This window comes from Danio rerio, chromosome 18 (genome assembly GCF_049306965.1).
Source record: "Danio rerio strain Tuebingen ecotype United States chromosome 18, GRCz12tu, whole genome shotgun sequence".
NCBI classification, from domain to species: Eukaryota; Metazoa; Chordata; class Actinopteri; order Cypriniformes; family Danionidae; genus Danio; species Danio rerio.
Genome location: NC_133193.1, coordinates 3010001 through 3023291, shown reverse-complemented (window position 1 = coordinate 3023291; position 13291 = coordinate 3010001). Strand labels below are relative to the sequence as shown.

Sequence of the window (13291 nt, the reverse complement as noted above, 5' to 3'; positions counted from 1 at the left end):
CGTCGACGTGTTGTTTAGGTGTTTTCGAATTTGCATGTTTTTCAGTCCATAGATTAAAATGTGCAAAAAGCAAACAAACAATCTTGCACAATCCCCTGTGCGGGATTACTTGTTTGCATTTCCCACATTTTGACATGGTTATTTTTGAACTGACTGACGGCTTTTTATATAAATTGCTCAAACTGGTCATCAAGCATGTGTATAAAAAGAAAAACAACAGAAAAGATGCACATTAGAATGGATAAACAAGTTCTGTGTGAATGGCTCCTTACTGCATCAAACCTTGCTAGGAAAAAAGCCAAAATAATCCGTTTTTTGGGTAGAAAATCCCACCGAAAACAGCTTCGACTCCACTTTTCAACAAGAACGTGAAACCAAATATTAAGTCAGTACTTTCACAAATTCCAGGGCACATCATTTCCCTTTCAAAACACTTCAAAACAACAGCAATATATAAAAAAAGACAATACAATATTCCTCCTCCAGTGAGAAATGTTCTGAAAGCAAACAAAAAGGTATGAAATCCATCATCTTTGGTTGGTTTGAATGTCTTAAATGATTGAAAGCACGACCACATTTTAATAACACTGTCTTTGGTTTCCTGACGTCAAGTAGAAGTCAAATCCACTTGGAAATAAACGACAAAAAACACCATGCAAAATCATCTACGATAATCGTCTGTGCAACGGCGACAGCTTTCTTTGGTTTTTTTTTTTCAGACTGTTTGCTTCGAAAAGAAAGATTCAAAACTGATTGTGTCTCTCTGATTGAAATGCGATCAAATCCCTGTGATTGAGAAGAATTTCAGACGCTCGAATGCTATGATATAATATAATATCTCTCTCTCTCTGTATATAGTTTTCATGTACAATAACATCCGCGTCGAAAATCCTAATGAGGGATATTGATAACTGCGACGCTTGATTTAAGGTCAATCTCAATATATTTCACTCCAAAATAAACAGAAAATATGCATGTATTTATTTATTAAATATCTTGAGAATTAATAAATAAACTGATGATGGCTTACATTAAAAAATTAATAATGTACTATAGATATTAGGAATTTGGAAGAAAAATGTGCATAATTGTCATGGAGATACTTTAAATAATCAGTAATTAAGGTAACTAATAAGGTTTCATTAGATATTGTATTGATCAAACATATTTATTACTATATATTAAATTTATTTATTATATAATTTATAAATAATTAATGCATTACATATATATTTATTTATCTTTGTTAACATTCATGAATGAAAATAAATAATTTATTGTTAGAACTTATCTAATATAGTAAAGTGTGACGAAATAATCTCAATGCTTATGAAAAGCTGCATGTTTCTAATACAAAAAATCCTACTTTCATGATAGATTTTGTATGGTTGTTAATATATTCACTAACATTAATTAAGAATAAGCAATACGGGAACAGCATTTATTAATTGAAGCATTATTAATATCATTAACTAACATCAAGATAGATAATAGTATATTAAAGGGGACCTATTATGCATAAATCACTTTCATAAGAGGTTTAAACACAGTTGTGTGAAAACATTCTGTGAATATAAGCTGCTTCTAATGGTAAAAATGCATTAATTATATTTATTTATAATCAGACTTGATGAAAACAGTCTGGAGAAACACTTTGATTGACATTCTCCCTTTGTATATGCCATCAGAGCGGGAACTCTCCGCCCACTAGTGTCATCATTAGCATATAATGTTGGTCTTGTTTTTGAATCTGCCACTATGCTGACACACAGACATTTGTAGCTCCGCCCTCTTTTCAAATCTCATTTGAATTTAAAGCGACAGTCACCAAAATGCCACAATTAGCATCAAAGCGTTGTAAAGCATTTATAAAGCGGTGTTTCTCAACCACGTTACTGGAGGACCACCAGCTCTGCACATTTTGCATGTCTCCCTGACCAAACACGCCTGATTCAGATCATCAGCTCATTAGCAGAGACTGAAAGACCTGAAATGGGAGTGACAGACAAATGAGACCTCCAAAAACATGCAGTGCTGGTGGTCCTCAAGGAACGTGGTTGAGAAACACTGCTATAAAGCATTGTTTGTGTGGTTTTATGAGCTGATACTTGCATACACACTCTAGAGACCTATTTTATCTCTAAAATGTCATAATAGGTCCCCTTTTAAAGTATTATTCATTCATAATGTCATATTACTCTGTTGATTTGGGAGTGAAATTTGAGATTTCTAACGTCTGCATTTCCACCTTATTTGGTCTGAGTTTATTAAAGCAGCTCTTTTAATATAGAAAACCGAAATGAGCGTCCGCCGGCCTCCGAGTGAACTCTATCTTTGGTTTGATTCAAGGATAATCTCATTGTCGTCTTATCATCCCAGAAGCCCGGCGAACGAGAAAATAAATGAACAAGCAAACAGCCGAATGAGTGAATGAATGATGGCGTGTTTCCGTTGCACAACAAACTACAAAACTAATCTGAAAGACAAGTGCTACACTCATATCTCTAAAGCTAACCTTTCAAAAAGCACTACAGGAACTAAAACGCGTACTCAGTAGTACATATACCATAGTATTGTCAAGAAAAATAGATATCTTTTGAGGCATTTGGATTCATTTTCGGACATTCATTCGGACTGCAATCAATCTGCGCACACTAAGGCCATTATTTAAAGCTATCAGGTTTTTGCTGAACTCAGAAACAGCATTCTTGGTTACTTCAGACTCGAAAGACGACAGGACGGGACTAAATAAATGACGAAGAAATAATGAAAATCAACACATTCAGTACGGCTTGAGGAAGATACCCTGTCCATAAACCATGTACAAAAAAAACACACACATGGCCGTTCACTTGATTCCCTGAGATGAAGAAAAAAAACACTTCTACGGCTACAAATCAAAAGGTAAAACGAGGTAGTATAAAACAGGGACTATATAAGAGCAAAAACACACACACACACACACACACACACACACACACACATTCATGCTGACCTGAGAAATCTCGTACTCATATTCACACGTAAACCTTTCTGAAGCTGAGGTCAGCTACTATCCTGACCATGTGATGCAATGAAACTGCTCCGCCCACACTTGAATTCTATTGGTTCAAAGTTATGCATATTAAACACTAAGTATGTTCTGATTGGCTGAAATTGATTCCGTTGGAAATCAGTACTATTCTATAATTAAGAAAATTAAATATATTAATTAATTAACAATGAGCGATAGAATATAAACTTTGCATATTTTATTCCCAACTACACACTTTATTTTGTTAATTTTATTAAATAAAACTGATAATATTGTGTCTCTTTACATTATTTAAATCAATCTGTTAATATGATTTGATTATATAGGCATTAATAAATATTATATGTTTACTCGGGTTAATTAAATCATGTTGATAGATTGATTTAGATAATATAAAGATACCATATTATTATTTTTATCTTAAAAATTAACAAAACTAACAAAGCTTATTCCTTACTATTGCATCATATTTCTCATGTTAGCTCAGATTCAGCACATGATAATTAATATGGATTTTTTAATTATGTATTTGTCAACATTTATATGGACTAATGTTTAGTTTGTGTAAATAAATGCTGGGTCAAATATGGACAAAGCAAATTTAGTTTGGGCTTAAAAGTGTCATTTAAATTGAATTTAAATGAAATTACCATTAAAATTCAATTAAAATTTCTATTTGATCACATAATGTTAAAAAAAGTATTTTAATAATGTGTTTGTCAATATTAAAATAGGCTAATGTTTAGTGTGTATAAATAAATGCTCAATTGTTGCATTCTTTTAACCCAACATTGGGTCAAATATGGGCAAAGCAAATTTTGTTGGGTTTAAAAGTGTCATTTAAATTTAATTGAAAGAAATTATAATAAAAATTCCATTTTAATTTGTATTTGATCACATAATATTTAAAAATGTATTTTTAAATGTGTATTTGTCAACATTTAAATGGACTAATGTTTAGTGATTTTATATAATGTATATGTGTATAAATAAATGCAAAAAAATGTTGGGTCAAATATGAACAAAGCTAGTTTTGTTGGGTTTGAAAGTGTCATTTAAATTTAATTGAAAGAAATGAACATTCAAATTCAATTTAATCTTCTATTTGATCTCACAATATTTCAAAATGGATTTTTAATAATGTATCTGTCAACATTTAAATGGACTAATGTTTAGTATGTATAAGTTAATGCTCAAAATTGCCAGACAACATTAGGTCAAACACGTACAAACATTTTTTTGTTGGATTAAATATTGTCGATTAAATTAAATTGAAAAGGAAAAATTACAATTAAAATAAAATATTAATTTCTATTTGATCACATTATATTTAAAAATATTTAAATTTGTCAACATTTAAAGAACTAATGATTAGTTTGTATAAATAAATTATAAAAATTTAACCCATCATTGGGTCAAATTTGGACAAAGCAAATTCTGTTGGCTGTAACAGTGTAATTTAAATTTAATTGAATGAAATTACCATTAAAATTAAATTAAAATTTCTATTTGATCACAAAATATCTAAAAAAATTTACTTTAATAATGTATTTGTCAACATTTAAATTGACCAATGTTTAGTATGTAAAAATAAAGGCAAAAAAAATGTTGGGTCAAATATGGACAAACCAAATTTTGTTGGGTTTAAAAGTGTCATTTAAATTTAATTGAATGAAATTACCATTTAAATTCAATTTAATCTTCTATTTGACCTCATAATATTTAAAAATGGATTTTAAATAATGCATTTGTCAACATTTAAATGGACTAATGTTTAGTATGTATAATATTTAACCCAACATTGTATCAAATATGTACAAACTACATTTTGTTGGCTCAGACAATTTAATTTAAATTTAATTGACCAAATAACAAATATACGATTTGACCCAATGTTGGGTTACGAGATCCCAGCATTTCTAATGTAGCTAACTGTAGAGTGTAACTAACAGAACCGAAGTGTTACCATTGCATCACACTGGTTAGGATGTATATAAAAACCTTCGCCAACTTCAGAAGTAAACAAACAAACAAGCAAACATAACAAATAAACTCTAAGCAAAAACTAAATAACGCTGTCGAGTGAATGAGCGTAGTTTAAATATTTAGTAGACAAACTGAGGTAGATCAGGAAGACAAGAGAGGCTCTCTCGCCGAGCTCACGTCAAAAATACGTGACATTCGCTTTTCTTAACACATTCATGGTGGGTGAGGTTCTAGTTTCTTACTTTCTTACATATAAAAATGAGAGAGAAACGAGTAATACATTCACCGAGAAAAAGCAGGTGGTGTGTGGACGTCTCGGCTCATCCAACACTGAGCATTTTCTGCAGTAGTCCATTCGGGGGCGCTAGAGACAACTTGTAGTTTTTTGGTTAAACAGGAGGTAGATCAGTCATTTCCTGTTCCTGAAGTGTAGTTTCTAGCGGTTTTTCGTTAACAGGCGTTTGGTTGCCTGCAGTTTTTTTTTTTTTTTTTTGCTTAACATGATGTAGATCTTGTAGATTTCCGTTAAACAGGATGTAGATCTTGTAGTTTTGTGGTTAAACAGGATGTAGATCTTGTAGTTTTGTGGTTAAACAGGATGTAGATCTTGTAGTTTTGTGGTTAAACAGGATGTAGATCTTGTAGTTTTGTGGTTAAACAGGATGTAGATCTTGTAGTTTTGTGGTTAAACAGGATGTAGATCTTGTAGTTTTGTGGTTAAACAGGATGTAGATCTTGTAGTTTTTTGGTTAAACAGGATGTAGATTTTGTAGTTTTTCGTTAAACAGGATGTAGATCTTGTAGTTTTTTGGTTAAACAGGATGTAGATCTTGTAGTTTTTCGTTAAACAGGATGTAGATCTTGTAGTTTTTTTGGTTAAACAGGATGTAGTTTTTGTAGTTTTTCGTTAAACAGGATGTAGATCTTGTAGTTTTTTTGGTTAAACAGGATGTAGTTTTTGTAGTTTTTCGTTAAACAGGATCTAGATCTTGTAGTTTGTTGGTTAAACAGGATGTAGATCTTGTAGTTTTTGGTTAAACAGGATGTAGATCTTGTAGTTTTTGGTTAAACAGGATGTAGTTTTTGTAGTTTTTGGTTAAACAGGATGTAGATCTTGTAGTTTTTGGTTAAACAGGATGTAGTTTTTGTAGTTTTTCGTTAAACAGGATCTAGATCTTGTAGTTTGTTGGTTAAACAGGATGTAGACCTTGTAGTATTTCATTAAATAGGATGTAGCTCTTGTAGTTTTTTGGTTAAACAGGATGTAGATTTTGTAGTTTTTCGTTAAACAGGATGTAGATCTTGTAGTTTTTTGGTTAAACAGGATGTAGATCTTGTAGTTTTGTGGTTAAACAGGATGTAGATCTTGTAGTTTTGTGGTTAAACGGGATGTAGATCTTGTAGTTTTGTGGTTAAACAGGATGTAGATCTTGTAGTTTTGTGGTTAAACAGGATGTAGATCTTGTAGTTTTGTGGTTAAACAGGATGTAGATCTTGTAGTTTTGTGGTTAGACAGGATGTAGATCTTGTAGTTTTGTGGTTAAACAGGATGTAGATCTTGTAGTTTTGTGGTTAAACAGGATGTAGATCTTGTAGTTTTTTGGTTAAACAGGATGTAGATCTTGTAGTTTTGTGGTTAAACAGGATGTAGATCTTGTAGTTTTTTGGTTAAACAGGATGTAGATTTTGTAGTTTTTCGTTAAACAGGATGTAGATCTTGTAGTTTTTTGGTTAAACAGGATGTAGATCTTGTAGTTTTTGGTTAAACAGGATGTAGATCTTGTAGTTTTTGGTTAAACAGGATGTAGTTTTTGGTTAAACAGGATGTAGATCTTGTAGTTTTTGGTTAAACAGGATGTAGTTTTTGTAGTTTTTCGTTAAACAGGATCTAGATCTTGTAGTTTGTTGGTTAAACAGGATGTAGACCTTGTAGTATTTCATTAAATAGGATGTAGCTCTTGTAGTTTTTTGGTTAAACAGGATGTAGATTTTGTAGTTTTTCGTTAAACAGGATGTAGATCTTGTAGTTTTTTGGTTAAACAGGATGTAGATCTTGTAGTTTTTTGGTTAAACAGGATGTAGATTTTGTAGTTTTTTGGTTAAACAGGATGTAGATCTTGTAGCTTTTTGGTTAAACAGGATGTAGATTTTGTAGTTTTTTGGTTAAACAGGATCTAGATCTTGTAGTTTTTTGGTTAAACAGGATGTAGATTTTGTAGTTTTTTGGTTAAACAGGATGTAGATCTTGTAGTTTTTTGTTAAACAGGATGTAGATCTTGTAGTTTTTTGGTTAAACAGGATGTAGATCTGTCATTTCCTGTTCCTGAAGTGTAGTTTCTAGCTGTTTTTCGTGAACAGGCGTTTGGTTCTCATCGTCCTGTAGGGAAGCAGGGCGACTTCTGATAGACACGTTTGTTGCTTCTGTATCGTCATGAGAGTATCGTCCCGAGTCGCTGGTTTCATGGCTGCCCTCGCTGGAGTGCGAGCCCTCGCTGTCGCCACCTGATGGCCCAAACAGACCCTGCAGAGTTGTCGGTGGGTTTTCTGGAGACGTTTCTGTGTAGCACAGCAGGGTGGTGCCAGGATGATAGGAATATGCTGGACTGGAGACTTTCTTCACCTCCTAATAAAAGCAGAAAAACATCAGTAAGAGGTGTCTCGCTTATAAACGGGGTTTTAAATAAAGTATTTTAGAAGTTTGTTTAATATTTTTGCCTGGCAAAATTATATAATAATATTTGCATGCATGTGTGTATTTGTATTTACATAAGAATATACAGAGAACACACACTTAAATTATGGCAAAACATATTTTGGATTTTTATTTTTATTTAGGATTTTTCATAGATTTTTGCGTGACTTTTGCGTGATATACTTCTTATGCAAAAGGGGTCAATACCTTTTATTAATACTGTCTAATGCTTTCATGCTGTCAAGTGATTAATTAATTAGCAATATATACATATACAGTTATATATATATATATATATATATATATATATATATATATATATATATATATATACACACACAATATATACACACACAGTTGAAGACAGATTTATTGGCCCACCTTTGATTTTTTTTCTCCTTTTTTTAAATATTTCCCAAATGATGTTTAACAGAGCAGGGAAATGTTCACAGTATGTCTGATAATAATTTTGCTTCTGGAGAAAGTCTTATTTGTTTTATTTCGGCTAGAATAAAAGCAGTTTTAATTTTTTTATGAACCATTTCAAGGACAATATTATTAGCCCCTTTAAGCTAATTTTTATTCCTGACTGTCTTCAGAACAAACCATCATTATACTGTAACTTGCCTAATTACCCTAACCTGCCTAGTTACCCTAATTTACCTGGTTAAGCCTTTAAATGTCACTTTAAGCTATATAAAAGTGTCTTGAAATATACCTAGTCAAATATTATTTACTGTCATCATGGCAAAGATAAATCAGTTATTAGAAATGAGTTATTAAAACTATTATGATTAGAAATGTGCTGAAGAAATCTGCTCTCTGTTAAACAGAAATTGGGGGAAAAATAAACAGGGGGGCAAATAATTCAAGGGGTTATAATTCTGACTTCAACTATATATATATATATATATATATATATTTATTTTTTATTTATTTTTTTTTGAGTAAATGTATATTTATATTTATCTAATAGCAATTATACGTAAATATATAAATGGAAATATTTTGGTTTATTACTTTTAGCTTACATTAATAACCCAGATGTATACTTAATGTGAACATTTTATTTATACATGCAGTATTTAATTTAATTATAATATTATACATATTTATATATGTACATATTTAAAAGAATAATAATAAAGATTTGTACTATAATAATGTTCTAAACATTATATATCTTACTGTATGGTTTAAAATATTGTTTTTAAAAGCAATTTTCGGCATTTTATAATTCTGTGGATCTTAATAACAGATTCATGCTTTATAATATTTTATAAAAACAATTATAATATTATACATATTTAAATTTATGCAAAATACAATGAACAATAACACATTTCACTGTATATTAGCAGTGTTTTTTAGACCATTTACATTTAAGTGGATGTCAATAACAAATTCATGCTTTATTAATTATAATATTTGTATAAAAAAGTATAATATTTATACATATTTAAATTTATGCATAATTAAATGAATAGAGTTTTACATTAGTAATGTTCAAAACATAATATATTTCACTGTTTTGTTTAAAATATTGTTATTAAAGGCAATATTTGTAGAGTTTAATAGACATTTTATATTTCTGTAGATCTTAATAACACATTCATGCTTTATAATCTTACATTTTTAAAAAATAATTATAATATTAATGCATATTTAAATGAACAATAATAAAGTGTTTTAAAATAATAAAGTTCTAAATCTAAAAAATGTCCCTGTATAGTTTAAAATATTGTTATTAAAGGCAATATTTGCTGTGTTTTTTAAGAAAATTTTAATTTCTGTGGATCTCAATAACAGATTCATGCTTTATAAATATAATATTTATGCATATTTAAATGCATGCATATTTAAATGAATAATAATGAAGATTTGTACTATAATAATGTTCAGAACTTTATATATTTCACTGTATGGATGGAAAAATTGTTATTCGAGGCAATATTTGCAGTGTTTAACAAAACAATTTACATATCTGTCGACCTTAATAACAGATTCATGAATTATTAATTAGAATATTTAAACATATGCAAACGTATGCATATTAAAATGAATAATAATAAAGATTTTTTTTACAATAATAATGTTCTGAACATAATATATTTCACTGTATGGTTTAAAAAATTAGGCCCCATTTGCAGTGTTTCATTAGACAGTTTACATTTCTGTTGATCTTAATAACAGATTCATGCTAATAAATGTGTTAATAATGATAGTTACTTTAATAAAGCTCATTGTAAAGCTTGCAGTTTCGTACCTTTTCATTTTTCTTAAAGAAACTCCATCTCTTTCTTCTCTTCTTCTCAATGGTAGGCTTCACGGGCCCATAACTGTTAATGATCAGATTTGTTCCACCCTGAAATAATGTAATATACAGTATTTGTCAGAAAATTGTACACACAAAGCATATTTACAGGCATAAAGTCATGTGATTGTGAACGCACCTTTGCATCGATGAAATGATCTCTCATCATGGGCATCATCACCTCTACACTCTCAGCTGCACTCTCATTGGCCAGACGGACTGCAGTGGGCGGAGTCTGTCCTCCTGCCTGCCTGATGGATTTGGTAGTGCAGGATTTCCTGTCATGAATAATGCAAGGACATCATTATGAATACAATCAATTATCTGACTTCTGAGAAAGTCTTTTCCTATAACTCAATAATAAGCAATAATTAGATAAAGATAGTGCATTGCTTGGAGACAGGGGTACTTTATGGTTGTGTAAACATCATTTCTTTAAAAATAATAAAATTTTTATGTATTTATTAATTATGTTTTTGTGATTTTTATTGGGGATTGTTTTCTGCTTTTATTACTACTTAGGCTTAGATCATTAGGTTCTAAGATTTTCAACTAATATTTAATTATTTATAATACTTATAATTTATTTCTATTTAAATTATAATAGTTTTGTGTAGTATGATCTGAATATAAAACAACTATATTATTATTATTATAATTAATTAATAATTTTTTCATTTATGTTAATTGATATTTAGGTTTTATTATTTATTTTATTTCAGCTTTTATTTGCTTTCAGCAAGAGTACAATAAAATTGAACATTTTATTTAGGTTCAGAATATTACATTTAGTTTAAATGTTGAAAATGAATGTTGTCATAAATAAATAAATAAATAAATAAATAAATAAATGCATATTTTATTAGCTTTAATGCTTTTTAAATTTGAACATATTTAATTTTTTAAAAATAAATTAATTAACCTATAAATTAGCATATTTTAAGTGGCTAAAACAACATCCACGGGGAGAACATGCAAACTCCTCACAGAAATGCCAACTGACCCAGCCGGGGCTTTCTTGCTGTGAGGTGACAGCGCTACCCACTACGTCAATGTGTCATCGAATAATAACTAATTATATAAATAATTAGTAGATTAAATAATAGATTATTATTTTTTTGATCAGTAATAGCAAATTTTATTCAAAATAAATATTCATACAACGTTTAATACAGATTTTTTTTTATAATTATGATGAATTATGCCTAATATTAATACTGTTTTTATACAGTTTTTTTTCTAATATTAATCAAAACTATAATAATAATCCAAAAAATGGATAATATTAGTTTCTGGATCAAGTTTTCTGCATTTTTACTATTCATTATAATATAAAGGAATATAAGAATATAGAATTTAAAATTCAATTTCTACTTATGTTAGTAATTATATCACTAATAGTAAAGAAATAATGATATATTCTACAATAAAAAAATAAATAATTAAACACTAATTACAATAAATACAATGAATTATTGTTTTTCGGTCGAACAAAATGTAGATTTCCAGAACCAGTGTCACTTTATACAGGTCTACACAAAATATTAATAGTTTTCATTTAGCTGCCAAACTTAATATTCATAAATTAAATGATTAATATTGCATGAATAATAAAAATCTATATAATATTATTACTGATTTAATTATTAATACTTCATGAATTATTCATTATATTATTACTAATATAATATAATAATATTATTAAGAAATGATTATTATTACAATTTATAATCTATAAGAATCAATATTTAGGTTTAATTATTTGTTTTACTTCAGCTTTTATCTGTGTTCAATAATAGTACTCCAAAAAACAAGAATATTTACTTAGATTCAGTATTATGAATGTTGATATACACATATGAAATTAAAAAATGCATTAAAATAATTTTTAAAAACTAACTTTCAAATTTATTAACTTTTAATTATATATATATATATATATATATATACATACTTTTATATTATATGCTTTTTAAAATTAATATACTGAACTTTTTTATTCATATTTTAGTTAACTTAAAAATGAGCATATTTTAAGTGCCTAATATAACCTTTCTTACTGATTTAACACCCCATCAGTGGTATTTATACAGCAGAGCTCTGACCTGGTTTTGCTCCGGCAGGCCAGTATAAGGATGCAGATGATAATGCAGGTTAAAGCGATGCAAACGCCCACCGCTATACCCGTCATTGACCTTTGATCCAGATGATAGAAACCATCGGAAAACACTGCAGGCACAGCACAAAAACACACTTTATTATAATATCACACTCATTCTATTATTTCTTCTCTATCTCTAAGCCTAAACTGACCAATAACGTGCATTTAAAAGGATGTGTCAATCACCTGTGGAGTGGGAGGAGCCATGTGTTCGAGGAGCATGGCCGTCAGTGTGTATGGTCAGCTCTACAGCGGCTGAGAACGGCCCATCTCCCATCTGATTGGATGCTGAGACCTGCACCAGATATACCTGACCGGGCTGAAGATTCTCCAGCAGCGCCATGGTAATGCTTCCTGACAACCAGACCAGAAACAGGTTAACTACCCAAAAATAATCAACACACACACACACACCCAAATGTGATTATTTACACTCAAAAATTATGCAGATCTTTTGAGAAAAAAAAATATTTTCCTTTTTTTTATTTTAATATGTATCAAGTAGGTTAGTACATCTTGTAAAAAAAAAAAAATATATATAAAAAAAAAAAAAAAAAAAAAAAATATATATATATATATATATATATATATATAAAAAAAAAATATATATATATATATATATATATATATATATATATATATATATATATATAAAATTAATGATAACTTTAAGTATCTCAGAGATGGGTTGCAGCTGGAAGGGCATCTGCTACATAAAACATATGCTGGATAAGTTGGCGGTTCATTCCACTGTGGCGACCCCTGATCAATAAAGGACTAAACCGAAAAGAAAATGAAAAAATAACTTTGATTAGGTTGACTTGATTTGAATATTAACTAATATATACTTAATTAGTAGATGAAATAGATTTTTATTTTTCATCATTAATAGCTAATTTTATAAAAAATATATATTATTTATTAAAAATGTAATAGTCAATATTGATAAAAAATAAGAACTAATATGTAAAATATTTTCTATTTTTTTCTTTAATATTATAAGAACTATATTAATCCTAAAAATATAAAAGAGGTTTTTTTTCTAGATCAAATGGTTCTGCTTTTTTACTATTCATTATAATAGAATATAATAGAATAAATATA

At 29.1% G+C, this 13291-nt stretch overlaps 1 protein-coding gene across 1 annotated transcript in view; it reads right to left on the bottom strand.

Moving 5' to 3' along the window:
* Nucleotides 1-7047: 7047 nt before the first annotated feature.
* Nucleotides 7048-13291, bottom strand: part of prtga (protogenin homolog a (Gallus gallus)) — a 74492-nt gene continuing 68248 nt past the window's right edge. The window contains 5 exon segments of the mRNA NM_001045030.1: nt 7048-7643; nt 9979-10077; nt 10166-10304; nt 12132-12255; nt 12374-12541. Coding sequence (NP_001038495.1) covers nt 7311-7643; nt 9979-10077; nt 10166-10304; nt 12132-12255; nt 12374-12541 — 863 coding nt within the window. The 3' untranslated portion in view covers nt 7048-7310.